Here is a 13378-nt window from a genome sequence, read left to right as displayed (position 1 = left end):
ACCATAAATTAGAGGCCGGGGTCTCTGATGCCCCCTTGTGTTTGAGGGCCGGAGCTGCAGTTCTGTTTAAAATTTAAAAAAAAAAAGGAAGTGATGCACAGCACACGGTGCACACAGTGAAACGTGTCCTCTGTATTTAACCATCACCCTGAGTGAGCAGTGGGCACCATGACAGGAGCCCGGGGAGCAGCGTGTGGGGACGGTGCTTGGCAGATCACGATTCGAACCGGCAACCTTGTGATTACGGGGCCGCTTCTTAAACCGCTAGGCCACCGCTGGCCCAGTCGGTTGGGTGTACGTTTTGGTTTGAAAGGTCTTGTTACGTGGAGAGTTTTATAATTCATGTTTCACACTTGTTACATCAGTAAAGTGTAATAAGTGTGTGGTGTGTGTGTTCAGGTAAAAATAGAGCGTGGTGATTATGAAAGAAGCACCCAGAAGGTTTGGTTGGAGCGTGCCTCCCACAATCCCCTTCTGCTCATTAGCTGCAGAACAGCGTGGGAATGGCGCCGTGAACGATGCTGCTGCTGCGGCGGCGGCTTCATCTGATGAGCAAATCTGCAGCAAGAGCATCTGAAGTGTGTACTTTCTACAGATGCTCACACTCACACACTCACACACTTCCCCCCCTGAATGGTGTGACTGAATTGTTGCGGTGTTGTTTCCCGAGAGGGCGAGAGCTTTCGCAATCCCAACGGAGAAGCTGATCATCATCATCATCTGTTTGTTTGGTGGTCGATATGATTATTGCACACGTAAGACACACCCACCACCCAGGACTGACGTAGCGTACGATGGAGTTAAAGTTAAAGTGAAGCGATTGTCACTCGTGACACACAGCAGCACAGCACACGGTGCACACATTGAAAATGTGTCCTCTGCATTTAACCATCACCCTGAGTGAGCAGTGGGCACCATGACAGGCGCCCGGGGAGCAGTGTGTGGGGACGGTGCTTTGCTCAGTCTTGGCGGATCGGGATTCGAACCGGCAACCTTCTGATTGTGGGGCCGCTAGGCCACCACTGCCCCAAAGTCCAAACTTCTTACCCAGATGCTAATGCGCACACACAGACTGAGAGCAGGGTGTGTGTGTGTGTATGAAGTATATAGGTTGGTCAGGTGGTCCTCAGAGGGCACCATGGTGGATGAATTCAATTTTCCGCTCCTCTGATTTGAGGCGGAGTGTCCCTCTGGGTGGGAGAGGTCAGCTCCCAGAATGCTCTGCTTCAAAACTTTTGTCCAGTAATGTAGGTGGTTCGGGGGACCAGCGATATATTGCTTCATGTTGGGGGTTGGTGATCCTGTAGGTGGTGTAGGGGAGTAGTGCTGCAGTATAAGGGGGCCGGTGTATGTGGAAGAGCTGGAGAAGATCGGTGGTGTAGTGTATGTGGTGCAGGTGGAGAAGATTGGCAATATAGGTGGTGGGGCTATATTGTATGTGGAGGAGCTGGAGATGATCGGAGGTGTGGTGAAGGTGGACAAGATTGGCAGTTGAGGTATATTTCATGTGGAGGAACCATAGAAGATCTGTGGTGTAGTGTATGTGGTGCAGGTGGAGAAGATTGGCAGTGTAGGTGGTGGGGCTATATTGTATGTGGAGGAGCTGGAGAAGATCAGAGGTGTGGTGTATGTGGTGAAAGTGGAGCAGATTGGTGGTATAGTGGAGGTGTTGCAGTTGGTGTCAGAATGGGGACATTTATCAGCTGGAGTTGTGACTCTTCTCAGAACTTCTCACTGCTGGAACTTTTCCGCTCTTTCATGAATGATTGATGTTGGATCTCCGGGTTCCTGCAGTTTTCCGATGTCGTTTGCTTATGGAAATCTGGGATCATGAATCATTTAATAGCAGCAGCCTGACAGGAATAAGTCAACAGAAAACAAACTTTTAAGAAGAAATCCTGCTGTGGACGTGTCCCTCACACGTTTTTTTTTTTTTTTCCCCTCCATCAGTTGAACCCGAATCGCCACGACCTGAACGCCACGGGAGCGTGGGAACAGGGCTTCACCGGGAAGGGCGTGGTGGTCTCCATCCTGGACGACGGCATTGAGAAGAATCACCCAGACCTCATCAACAACTATGTGAGCATCCGAACCCAACGACTCGACCCCTCGTTCCCTCCATGTCTCCTCTCGTCTTGATGCGGATCGTTTTATTTATTTTTTGCAGGATCCCGATGCCAGTTATGATGTGAACGATGGAGATCCGGATCCTCAGCCGCGATACACACAAGTCAACGACAACCGGTACGTCGCTGGACCACATCCGTACACCTTCTCGTGTAGGGATGGGCGAGCCATGATTTTTGAATGTGCCGCATTACGTTATTCTTGTTTTGGACCAAACGCGACGTGAAGGGTGGTAGAAGCCCAGCGGGTACCACACTCGCCTATGAACCAGAAGACCCAGGTTCAAACCCCACTTACTACCATCGTGTCCCTGAGCAAGACTCTTAACCCTGAGTGTCTCCAGGGGGGGTGCTGTCCCTGTAACTACTGTAAGTCTGTCTGGATAAGGGCATCTGGTAAATGCTGTAAATGTTAATGGAGGCTCAGTGTCAAAGTCAAATTTATGGTCCTCTCACCTTGTACAAGTACACGGAGAGACGAGATTTCATTCAGGGATTCGCAGTGTGCAAAAAAATGGTGCATATGGAATAACACACGACATGTTGTGCTCCGACACACAATATCGTGCAGGTCGAGGCAAACTAGACAAACAAGTAGCAGCAACATGACAATATACAGTTCAAACCGAACATTTACGCGCGGTATAAAATACTGTATTATTACATTGAATCATACTGAACCTGATCAATTTTAGGCCTGTTCAGATTCCCAAAATAATTTCTTTTTGCCAAATGTCAAAATAATTTTTCCTTATATCTTTGTTATTACTTTCTTCAAAGTCAAAAGTTTACATACGTTTGCTTTGTGTTTGGTAGAATCGCCTTCAAACCACTTGACTTGACGCGAACGCCGTGGGTCTCCTTCCACAAGCTTGTCGTAACAGTTTAATGGAATTGTGGCCCGTTCCTCTTGACTGAACTGGTGTAACCGAGTCAGGATATGTCTCTCACACGTCTTTTCAGCTCTGACCACTAGTCTTCTATGGGATTGAGATGAGGGCTTTGTGATGGCCACTCCGAAACATTGGACTTTGTCCTTAAGCCGCTTTGTAACCCACTTTGCAGAATGCTCAGGGTCATGGTCCGTTTGGAAGACCCATGTGTACCCAGGCTTTGACTTCAGGGTTTCAAGTGAAGTGCACCAGTCCCCCCTGCAGCAAAACACCCACAACACGGTGCTGCCACCTCCGTACTTCACAGGTGGGATGGTGGCCTTTTTCCTCCAAATATGACGATGGTCATTATGGCCAAACTGTTCAGTTTTGTTTCGTCAGACCACAGGACATGTCCCCAGAAACTAGGGTCTTTGTCCCTGTGTGGCTTTTTTACGTGGCTTTTGGAGTTAATGGCTTTTTCCGCACTGCGTTTCACTGTGGATGGTGCTACACTCTTACCAGCTTCAGCCGCCATCTTCTCAAGGTTCTTTTGCTTTTGTTCCGGGGGTTGATGCGCACATTCCGCACCAGAACACGTTCGTCTCTCGGACTGAGGAGCCGTCTCCTTCCTGAGCGCTATGATGGCTGGACATAGAACATGTTGTTTATACTTGCGTGTCATTGTTTGAACAGATGAACGTGTAATGCAGCAGTGCTTCAATCAGAAAGCAAAAAGTAGGCGTGGCACCAATCACGTATTTGGTTAAATTATTACAACTGGATATAGTAATTACGCCATCATCTATTTCAACATTCGCTCTCGGTGCAACTTGACTGCTGCCGGTTTGTTCTCCGCCCTGCCGTGGCCTGCAGATCTCATGCTACGTCAGGTCCTCTGCAGACAAGCCCATCTCGACCACACCCACTGCTGCAATCAACTTCTCCTCCGTCTGCGCTTCAGAGCTGCTCTGTAGGGCGCCTGACAATATGGCACAGCGTGCAGAGGTCAAAGTTCAAATAAAGTCAACTTTGAGCACAAAATAGTCAGACAGACGCACGGCGTCATGTAAACCGGTTCCAGGGTTTCAGGTTCCGCACTGAACAATGGACCAGTGAGTAGGCGGCCCGATAGGTAAATTACACCATTTTCCCATCCTTACTCCGGTTATTCTAATGAAACCTTTACTGTGGTCCAACTATCTCACACACACACACACACACACACACACTCTGCCGGATGGGTGCGGTCGTCTCACAGAGCGGATGGGTGTTTGATGGGTGGAGTTTTACTCTCTGCCGCTTATTTAGATGCGAGGAGACGCTCCTCAGCGAAAAGTGCTGAGCTCGGCTCGCAAAATGAAGGGGAACGTGCTGAAGGGGTCTGTGTGTGTGTGTGTGTGTGTGTGTGTGTGTGTGTGTGTGTAACATTTAATGAGCAGTCTGCAGATTCCTCTGTGGCCTGTGAGGAGGTTCTACAGTTCAGATTCATCCTAACGAGGTCCTCCAACCACAACCGCGCAAAACCGAGTGAAAATGCAGACAGCTGAACTCGTGCTGCGGTTCTACCTGCGATTTAATCAACCAGGACCTGATTAGCACAGAGAAATGGTCCGAATACAGCTCCTCAAATCGTGCAGCCCATATTAGATTGTGATCAATTATTAGTACGTTCATATCTGTGAAATGGTTGATTATTTTTATGTCGTTGTGCCCCGTGTGTGATATAAAGAGGTCTTTTCTGCCTGTACAGATGTTTCGTCCGCAGCTCTGGTGGGACCTGAGCTGCCTCTGTGCTCGGTAATCCCACACTCGTCTGTTTTTTACCCAGCATGCTCTCCTCTGGCTACGCTTGTGCGTCTGATTGGCTGAACCCAGGAGTAACACGAGTCTCCAACTGAGGATGAGGAGGTGTAAGAACTCTCAGCTGGGGTGTTCAGACGTTCACCAGCCCCAGCCGTGGAGTCCTGCCGGTGCTCCAACGTCCCAGAATGCACTGGGCTGAGACACCACGATAAGCGCCTGGCACAGTGTCGTCCGGAATCGGTTGCCACGGGTGACCCGTGCGTCTCCCTATCTCGGTTACTGCCTGCGGGTCTCCTGGCAACCCCATCTTCAGCATGGGGGTCAGAATCTGTGACCTTTTCCCGATGGTCATGATCATATCATCCTCAGTCTGAATATGAAAATGGTGAATGGTGGAACCGTCCTGATTCACATAATAAATCAATCCAGATTGATTATTATTATTATTATTTTTTTATTAGAAATAACCAGAAAATAAAACTCCAACACCGTTTTTCTGTGATTGATCGTGGAATCGTGGTGACCCGTGTGTGTTTGTGACGGCCGTGTTTCTCCCCCACTGCACTCCAGTGCTGCAGGCTCCTCACACACACACACACACACACACACACCGTAACCAGGCATGTGAGACGACCGTGTTCTGACAGCCTGCGGTGTGTGTCAGGGGTTTCTGCAGCCTGGTGCTGCTGCTCCTCCACCTTTCCTCCAGTCAGGAGCACTGAAGATGTGGAGCGTCTGAGCAGCTCTGATCCTTCTCAACTCCTCCACCGCTTCTGTACCCGTGGTGCCTGCTGACTCGCCACGCGGCTCGGCTTCCTTTCGCCAGTTTGGGTTTCAGGAGGTGCGGCGTTGGCTCAGGTGTCTCTGTCCTGATGTGGTGATCGGTGTTCAGAAGATCCTCACACCCATGCAGATGGAATGGATGGTGATGATACCTTCCATGACGCCCTGTTCCTGACCTTCTACTGTTCTGTATGGTGTCGGGTTTCAGGTCATTGCTGATTCTTCAGGAAATTAGAAATTAGATCTCTGGTGGACTGACCAGTTTACATTTGGGGCAGTGGTGGGAAGTGGCCCCGTAATCAGAAGGTTGCCAAGGTGCCACTGAGGTACCACTGGGCAAAGCACCGTCCCCACACACTGCTCCCCGGGCGCCTGTCATGGCTGCCCACTGCTCACTCAGGGTGATGGTTAAATGCTGAGGACTCATTTTACTGTGTGCACCGTGTGCTGTGCTGGTGTATCACATGTGACAATCACTTCAGTTTACTTTTTATAGTTACAGGGACAGTCCCCCCCTGGAGACACTCAGGGTTAAGTGTCTTGCTCAGGGACACAATGTTAGTCAGTGGGATTTGAACCTGGGTCTTCTGGTTCACAGGCGAGTGTGTTACCCACTAGGCTACCACCACCCAGTTTACTCTGTCGGGCTGTAAATCGGGATACCACGCTCTGCTACAGAGAGAACCTGAGGTTCTGATCCCCGAGACAGGATGGGTGACGCTTTCATGTTCCTCTCCGCAGACACGGGACGCGCTGTGCCGGCGAGGTGGCAGCTGTGGCCAACAACGGTATTTGTGGAGTGGGTGTGGCCTATGACGCCAGGATTGGAGGTGAGCAAATCAAAATTCACCAGCACTCACTCTCTGGCATGTGGTGTGTCTTTGTCTAACTATCAGTTTAATTACACACACACACACACACACACACACACACACACACACCCTCCCTGTCTCTGTTTGTTTTTGGATCAGCCTCTGAACGGAGCGTTAACACGTCCCACCGGAACACTTCCTCACTTCTGGGCTTTTAACTCATGAGGAATTGATTTGAATGATCCAGAGACACATTTCTGTGTGTGTGTGTGTGTGTGTACGTGTGCACACACTGCATGCATGCTCGTCTTTTGTTTCATGAATTAATTATATGCTGCGCTGCTTTATACCACAAGCCCCCATGGGACTGTTCCTTTTCTGGAAAAAAAACACACACACACACACACACACACACACACTAAGAAAGAGCAGCTGTGTGTGTGTGTGTGTGTTTTTTTATTGTATTTATATCCATGTTTCACATATTTAACAAATACAAAATGTTCCATTAATATTTAGACATTTAATGTATTTCTTCTTGTGTAGTGCAGGGATGATACTTGCCGTTTTTTTCCGTTTGCTCGGTTCATCTGGGGGTCTCACCAGGCGCCCGTCCTGCCGCTGGTGTCTCAGCTCTGTAATTATGCGTCTCCTCACGCCTCTGTCCTCCACTACAGAGCTGCTGGAAGCTTTGATGCCGAGCCGCTCAAACGTTTTCATTTAGGCGCTCCGTTTAGCCCCTAAACAGTTTCCTCCCGCAGGATACAGTGCAGCTTTCAGGGGGCGTGGTGATGCGCAGATGCCCCGCCCACATACCCTCTGGAATTTCTCGCCCGCTTGTTTACACGCTGGTTCTGGTTCTGTGTGTCTCTGCGTGCAGGAGTCCGGATGCTGGACGGTGAGGTCACAGACATGGTGGAGGCGCAGTCCCTGAGCCGGAATCCTCAGCACATCCACATCTACAGCGCCAGCTGGGGCCCAGAGGATGATGGGAAGACGGTGGACGGGCCGGCCAAACTGGCGAAGGAAGCCTTCCTGCGCGGCGTCACCGAGGTAACGCTGCATCCGGACCCTGATGCTCGCTGGCCGGCGTGGGCTGCTAACGAACGATCACGTTCGATAGACAACCAACTCTCCTTCTCGACTCACATCAGCAGTCTTTCCCGCTCATGTAGATTCCTTCTCTACAATATCAGACGAATCCGCCCTTATCAACCCAGGCCTCCCAGATCCTGGTTCAGTCCTTAGTAATCTCACGACTGGACTACTGCAACTCCCTTCTAGCTGGTCTACAACTATGTTCCATCCAACCTCTACAACTAATACAAAATGCAGCAGCACGACTGATCTTCAACCTTCCCAAGTTCTCCACACCGCCCCTCTGCTACGTTCCTCCACTGGCTCCCAGTAGCTGCATGCATCAGGTTCAAAATACTGATGCTGGCCTACAAAGCCAAACATGGAGTAGCACCATCATACCTCACAGCCCTTATTATACCTCACACTGCACCTGGTATACTCCGAGCCTCCAGTACTGCTCGCCTGGTCCCTCCATCTCTGAAGGTAAAAGGAAGACGCTCATCTAGACTCTTCTCCGTCTTGGCCCCTCGGTGGTGGAATGAACTTCCAGCTCAGTCACTGAGCACCTTCACATGGCAGCTCAACACCTTCCTCTTTAGAGAAGATTTAGATGAACTTGTAACCTTCTTCTTGTCTGACTTCTGTATAGAAACTAGAACAGAGTGAATAAAAAGGTTGTATTCATAGTTGGTGGTCCTGGTGAACCAGAACTGATCACTTCATCCATGGTGACATGGAAGCACGTTGTAAGTGGCTCTGGATACGGCCGTCTGGTAAAATGCTGTAAATGTGGCAGGGCGTGGCAGTTTGCAGTTTGATTTGTATCCGGTCCCCGGTCGTCTGTAGCCCCGTCCGGTCTGCTTCTGAACATTTTCTCCGGTCGGTGTCTCGGCGTCCAGTGGTGATGAAGTGCGTGTCGGTTTCAGGGCCGCGGCGGCCTGGGCTCCATCTTCGTCTGGGCGTCGGGTAACGGCGGCCGGGAGAAGGACAGCTGCAACTGCGACGGCTACACCAACAGCATCTACACCCTCTCCATCAGCAGCAGCACCCAGTACGGCAACGTGCCGTGGTACAGCGAGGCCTGCTCCTCCACCCTCGCCACCACCTACAGCTCCGGCAACATCAACGAGAAGCAGATCGTGAGTCCGCCCCTCACGCCGTCTCGCGCGGGTTCTCCGTCGGGTTCTACTGACCGGCTCTCCTTCCCCAGGTCACCACAGATCTGAGGCAGAAGTGCACCGACTCCCACACCGGGACCTCGGCCTCCGCCCCCCTCGCTGCCGGCATCATCGCCCTCGCCCTGGAGGCAAAGTGAGTCCCGCCGCCGAACACGGCCGTACGTACGACCAGTGTGAGACGCCCAGGGGCGCAGAGAGAGAATTAATCTCCCCGCTGCCGGGTGACCTTGAGCCTCCAATCGTTCCGGAGGGTCTTTAGAAAACGCCGAAAATCTGCCGAGTCAGAACGGTTCGGTTCTGCCTCATTCATCACCGCTCGCCACCGCTTTTTTAAACCGTATACACGACCGCAGGAGCTCATTTTAGTTCTTCTCGTCATTGGTGGTGTAAATTGGATGTAAAACTTATTGATTACGATTGCCACGCCGGTGCAAGTCATCACGTCCCGGCCCTGTTTTGTACAGCTTGTTCGGTCGCCGGAAATTCCGAGGAATCTGGAGCCGTCGCTCTAACGTGGCTGGGAATTACTCCGCGAGGAAATCCCACTTAAATCTCGTTTGTGACCGTAAAGCCCAGTGCTCGGTGGGGCTGGCATCTCGTCACACTTCCGGGCCTGCCGGGTCACCCTGGTGGCCGCGGCGTGCCGTATGGGACATTTCGTCGAGGTCGAAGACGACAGGACGCGCGCATGGTTTTGGGTGTTAAGAGCAGCTCTGTTGATATGAACGCGGTAAATGTTGAGCGTGTTTTCCAAATCCAGAGTGTGGGCGTGTCCACGCGACCGCTTATTCTGCAGTAACCCCGGCTGATTGGCCGGCGCATGCAGGGAAATTCAGGTTTATGGGGGGTGGCGCAGAAGCCATAATAATGGTCCGAAGGCCTTCAGATGTTCAAGATCCACCAGGAGTTCCAGACCTGACGCTGTCTCACGCCACGTCCAGCGCTCGGCTTTGAACCGGCGCTCTGATGAGACGCGGTTTAGATGCCAAGGAGCCGCTTGGCGCCCACTCGACATGCCAGTTTAACTGTATAGATGCGGCTCGTTTGGGGAGCCTGATCTGGGGAGCCTGATCTGGGAATTCTGCTCCGTTAATCCCGGCTTTTGTTTGCTTGAGTGAAATGTGAAGGTCTGAGTCCCTTTTAGCTGCTGTCTGTGTTCCTCCACAGTAAGAACCTCTCCTGGAGGGACATGCAGCATCTGGTGGTGCGGACATCTCGCCCAGCGCACCTCATCACGGACGACTGGAAGACCAACGGAGTCGGCCGCAGAGGTACCCAGCCGTAGCTCCTCCCACTGCGGCACGCCGCGCCGTCGCTCGGACCCCTGCGGGAAATAAATCTGGTCTCTCTCACAGTCAGCCACTCGTATGGCTACGGCCTCCTGGATGCCGGTGCGATGGTTGCCATGGCGCAGAACTGGACGAGCGTCGGGCCGCAGCAGAAGTGTGTTGTCTCCATGGTGACCGAGCCCAAGTAAGGACTGGAAGATGATGCGTCGCTGTGTTTTGGGGCTGAATGGGTGGGGTTATGGGCGTGGCCAGGGCTTCAGGTGCATAATGTAACAGGGTGAAATGGCCGTATTTACAGTAATATAATAATAATAACCGGGTAACAGTCATTTATGCCGCACGTGGACTCTGGAGGCTGCTGGCGAGTCTGCAGTTGATTGGGTTCATTTCACGGAAGATGTGCCGTGTGCACCTGGTGCACCGCGCTATCGACGTCGTGCCTCAGCTGTCAGGCCCGGCATCAGTTTAACCGCTGGCGATGAGAGACTCGCCGAGACCTGAAATGAACACGATCGGCCGGTCCAGATTGTATTCAAGGACGCGTAGCGCCATCTACAGTCGAGGTTTGAAGGACGCTGCCCTCTTTGCTGCTGTTAAATCGGTGACCTTGCGAGTCTTCTGCTCGGCGCCGTGACTGTGAGGAACCAGCCTGGTCGTACGTTCTACTTCCGTCTTCAGCACGTATCTGGTTCAGCTTCAGTCGTCCTAGTCATCGTCGGCTTGAGTAAATTTATCCAACCTACTGGCCCAGATGCGGTGTATAGAGATGGACCTGGACACGGTGTCTGTGGAGGGTGTGAACCTTCGCTGGTCTCACGATTATCGATGCAAATTTTTCTACAGTGTTTTAAATACGTCAGTGAGCTGAGCGTTAACATGTCTGAAATAGGCGGCAATCGTACTGTTCTCAGATCAGCACCACTCCTTAACTAGAAAACCGCCAAGCGGCGTCATTGTGAAATAATCCATTATGTTCTGGAGCGCGTCCATGCAGGAAGGTCCACGTCTGCAGGGCGATGCATCGATTCTGAGGCGCCTCTGTTATGGATTTTGCTTTAGTGTTCCCTCGGTTTTACATGTTATAATATATCAGAGCAAAATTCCTGCAGGCCCATAAATTGATTCTCCGTGTGTGTTGTGTAGAATATTTTCAGTCCTTTAACTGAGCCGAATCAAAACTTCTGCTTTGTCCCTCTGTCATACGCTAAAGGAACATAGGAGGTCACCTGATCATCAGCAAGAGTGTGGATGGCTGCTTGGCGAAGCCCAACTTTGTGAGCTCCCTGGAACACGCCCAGGCCCACCTCACGCTCTCCTACAACCGCAGGGGTAACCTGGCCATTTACCTGATCAGCCCCATGGGTACGCGCTCCACCCTGCTGGCACCCAGGTGAGGGAGACACACCCGTCACACTGAGGGTGACCAGAAGACGTGTCCCCGAGCAAGACACTTAACCCTGACTGTCCCTGTAAACACTGATTTGTAAGACATTTAGCAGTCATTCAATATCTGACACACAACACACACACACCCACTTACATCCACCCAAATCTAGATTTCATGCTCATGTCTGTTCAGAACTGATCCATGTAGATCTAGATCTATGCATGTCTGAGATTACAACTTGATCTTTGTGTGTGTGTGTGTGTATGCATTAGACCCCATGATTATTCATCAGAGGGTTTTACAACGACTGGGCCTTCATGACCCCCATCCTGGGACGAGGACCCCCGTGGGGACTGGACCCTGGAGATCAAGAACGTGGCTGGAACCAGTGACTACGGTGCGCTGCTCCTACAAGTTTTGATTTTTTTTTTGAGACTGTCTGTATGGTGTTGGTTGAACTGGATTATTTTTCCGTTTCGGCCCTGCTGTGTTTCGGTATTATGATCTGCCTGCAGAAGTTGATTTGCGATCCTCTTAGACACTTGGGAGTGCGATTGTACTGGCCGCGAATAGCGGGCGTGGCTCATTCCTGTTGCTATAAACACTAATTGTTCTGGCAGGGGAGGGGTCATCCGGCCCCTTTATAAACACTGCGGCTATGAAAGGTCCCTACTCGGGCGGGGTGTCTTTACCCATACGCTTGTACATGAATTCACCTCCGTGTTGGTGTGTGCGATGTTCCCATCTCAGGCACCTTGACCCAGTTTACTCTGGTTCTGTATGGAACCGGTCCTGAGGTTCTCAACACGTCCAGTTCAGAGCTCAGCCAGCCCTCCAACAGCAGCTGCAAGACATTTGACCTCAACCAGAACTGTATTGGTGAGTGTGTGTACACAGTGACCCCTGCTGGTCGCAACATTCCATGACATGCAATGAGAATTAATTAAAAATATTGTTTGAAAAATGTGAGACCAGAACTCCAGTCCTCATAGTTCAGCCTGTGTGTTTTAGTACTGCCTCACCCCCCCCCGTTTCCATCTGTACCCCAACAACGCGCGCCATGTGGCCGTACATTACTGCAGTAAAACAGTCAGAAGTGACCTCACAACACGCCAGTAGATTAATAAAAGATCTTATCTCATATTAGTCCGACAAGTGGGAAATTTAATGGTCACTGAGATGTAAAAATAATCTGGAAAAAACTGTGGATGAGTGTATTAAAAATACAAGTATACATGGAATGTATTCCGATCACCTTCATTTTTTCACACTGTTATATTCAGGCCCTTTCTGCACATATAAATAAAATGTATATATGCATGTTCACACACATATTGAACATAATTTTTCACAATGACTATCTTTTTTTTTTTTCTCCATAATCAGAAGGTTGCCGGTTCGAATCCCGACCCGCCAAGGTGCCACTGAGGTGCCACTGAGCAAAGCACCGTCCCCACACACTGCTCCCCGGGCGCCCTGTCATGGTGCCCACTGCTCACCAAGGGTGATGGTTAAATACAGAGGACACATTTCACTGTGTGCACCGTGTGGCTGTGCTGCTGTATCACATGTGACAATCACTTCACTTACTTTACTTTAGGTTCAAACCCCACTTAATACCATCGTTATTACCATTTTTTTCCTAAAACCACGCTCAATGCAATAAGAGGAAAAACGATATACAGTACAGTTTAAAAAAAAGAGCAGAACAGAGTAATAAAAAATACCTCTAACATTATTTAGATCGAGCGATTATGAGAAGTGACAGACAGAATAGAAAGGGAAGTAGCAGCATGTTATGAGGGATGAAAGTGATATTCAACAACATACAGCAGCATGAGAAAACCAGACATTAATACTGATCCTGAGAATGAGGTTGTAGTAAGGAGGACGTTCACTCACTCACTCACTCTCTCTCTCTCGCTCCTCTCTCTCTCTTCTCGCTCTCATCTCTTCTATATATATATATATATATATACAACACACACACACACTGTGAGACACTGCAGCACAGGCAAGGTGAAACGTGTCCTCTGTATTTAACC

At 50.5% G+C, this 13378-nt stretch overlaps 1 protein-coding gene across 1 annotated transcript in view; it reads left to right on the top strand.

The window, feature by feature from the left end:
- The window catches only part of LOC114781675 (furin-like), a 31826-nt gene extending 19567 nt beyond the window's left edge, over positions 1 to 12259 (top strand). The window contains 11 exon segments of the mRNA XM_028968008.1: positions 1951 to 2079; positions 2168 to 2244; positions 6329 to 6417; positions 7280 to 7452; positions 8406 to 8618; positions 8690 to 8790; positions 9825 to 9928; positions 10013 to 10130; positions 11157 to 11336; positions 11606 to 11730; positions 12084 to 12259. Of these exon segments, the coding sequence (XP_028823841.1) occupies positions 1951 to 2079; positions 2168 to 2244; positions 6329 to 6417; positions 7280 to 7452; positions 8406 to 8618; positions 8690 to 8790; positions 9825 to 9928; positions 10013 to 10130; positions 11157 to 11336; positions 11606 to 11730; positions 12084 to 12259 (1485 nt within the window).
- The last annotated feature ends 1119 nt before the right edge of the window (positions 12260 to 13378 follow it).

This window comes from Denticeps clupeoides, unplaced genomic scaffold (assembly GCF_900700375.1).
Source record: "Denticeps clupeoides unplaced genomic scaffold, fDenClu1.1, whole genome shotgun sequence".
Lineage (NCBI taxonomy): Eukaryota > Metazoa > Chordata > Actinopteri > Clupeiformes > Denticipitidae > Denticeps > Denticeps clupeoides.
This window is presented reverse-complemented; position numbering and strand designations above follow the sequence as displayed.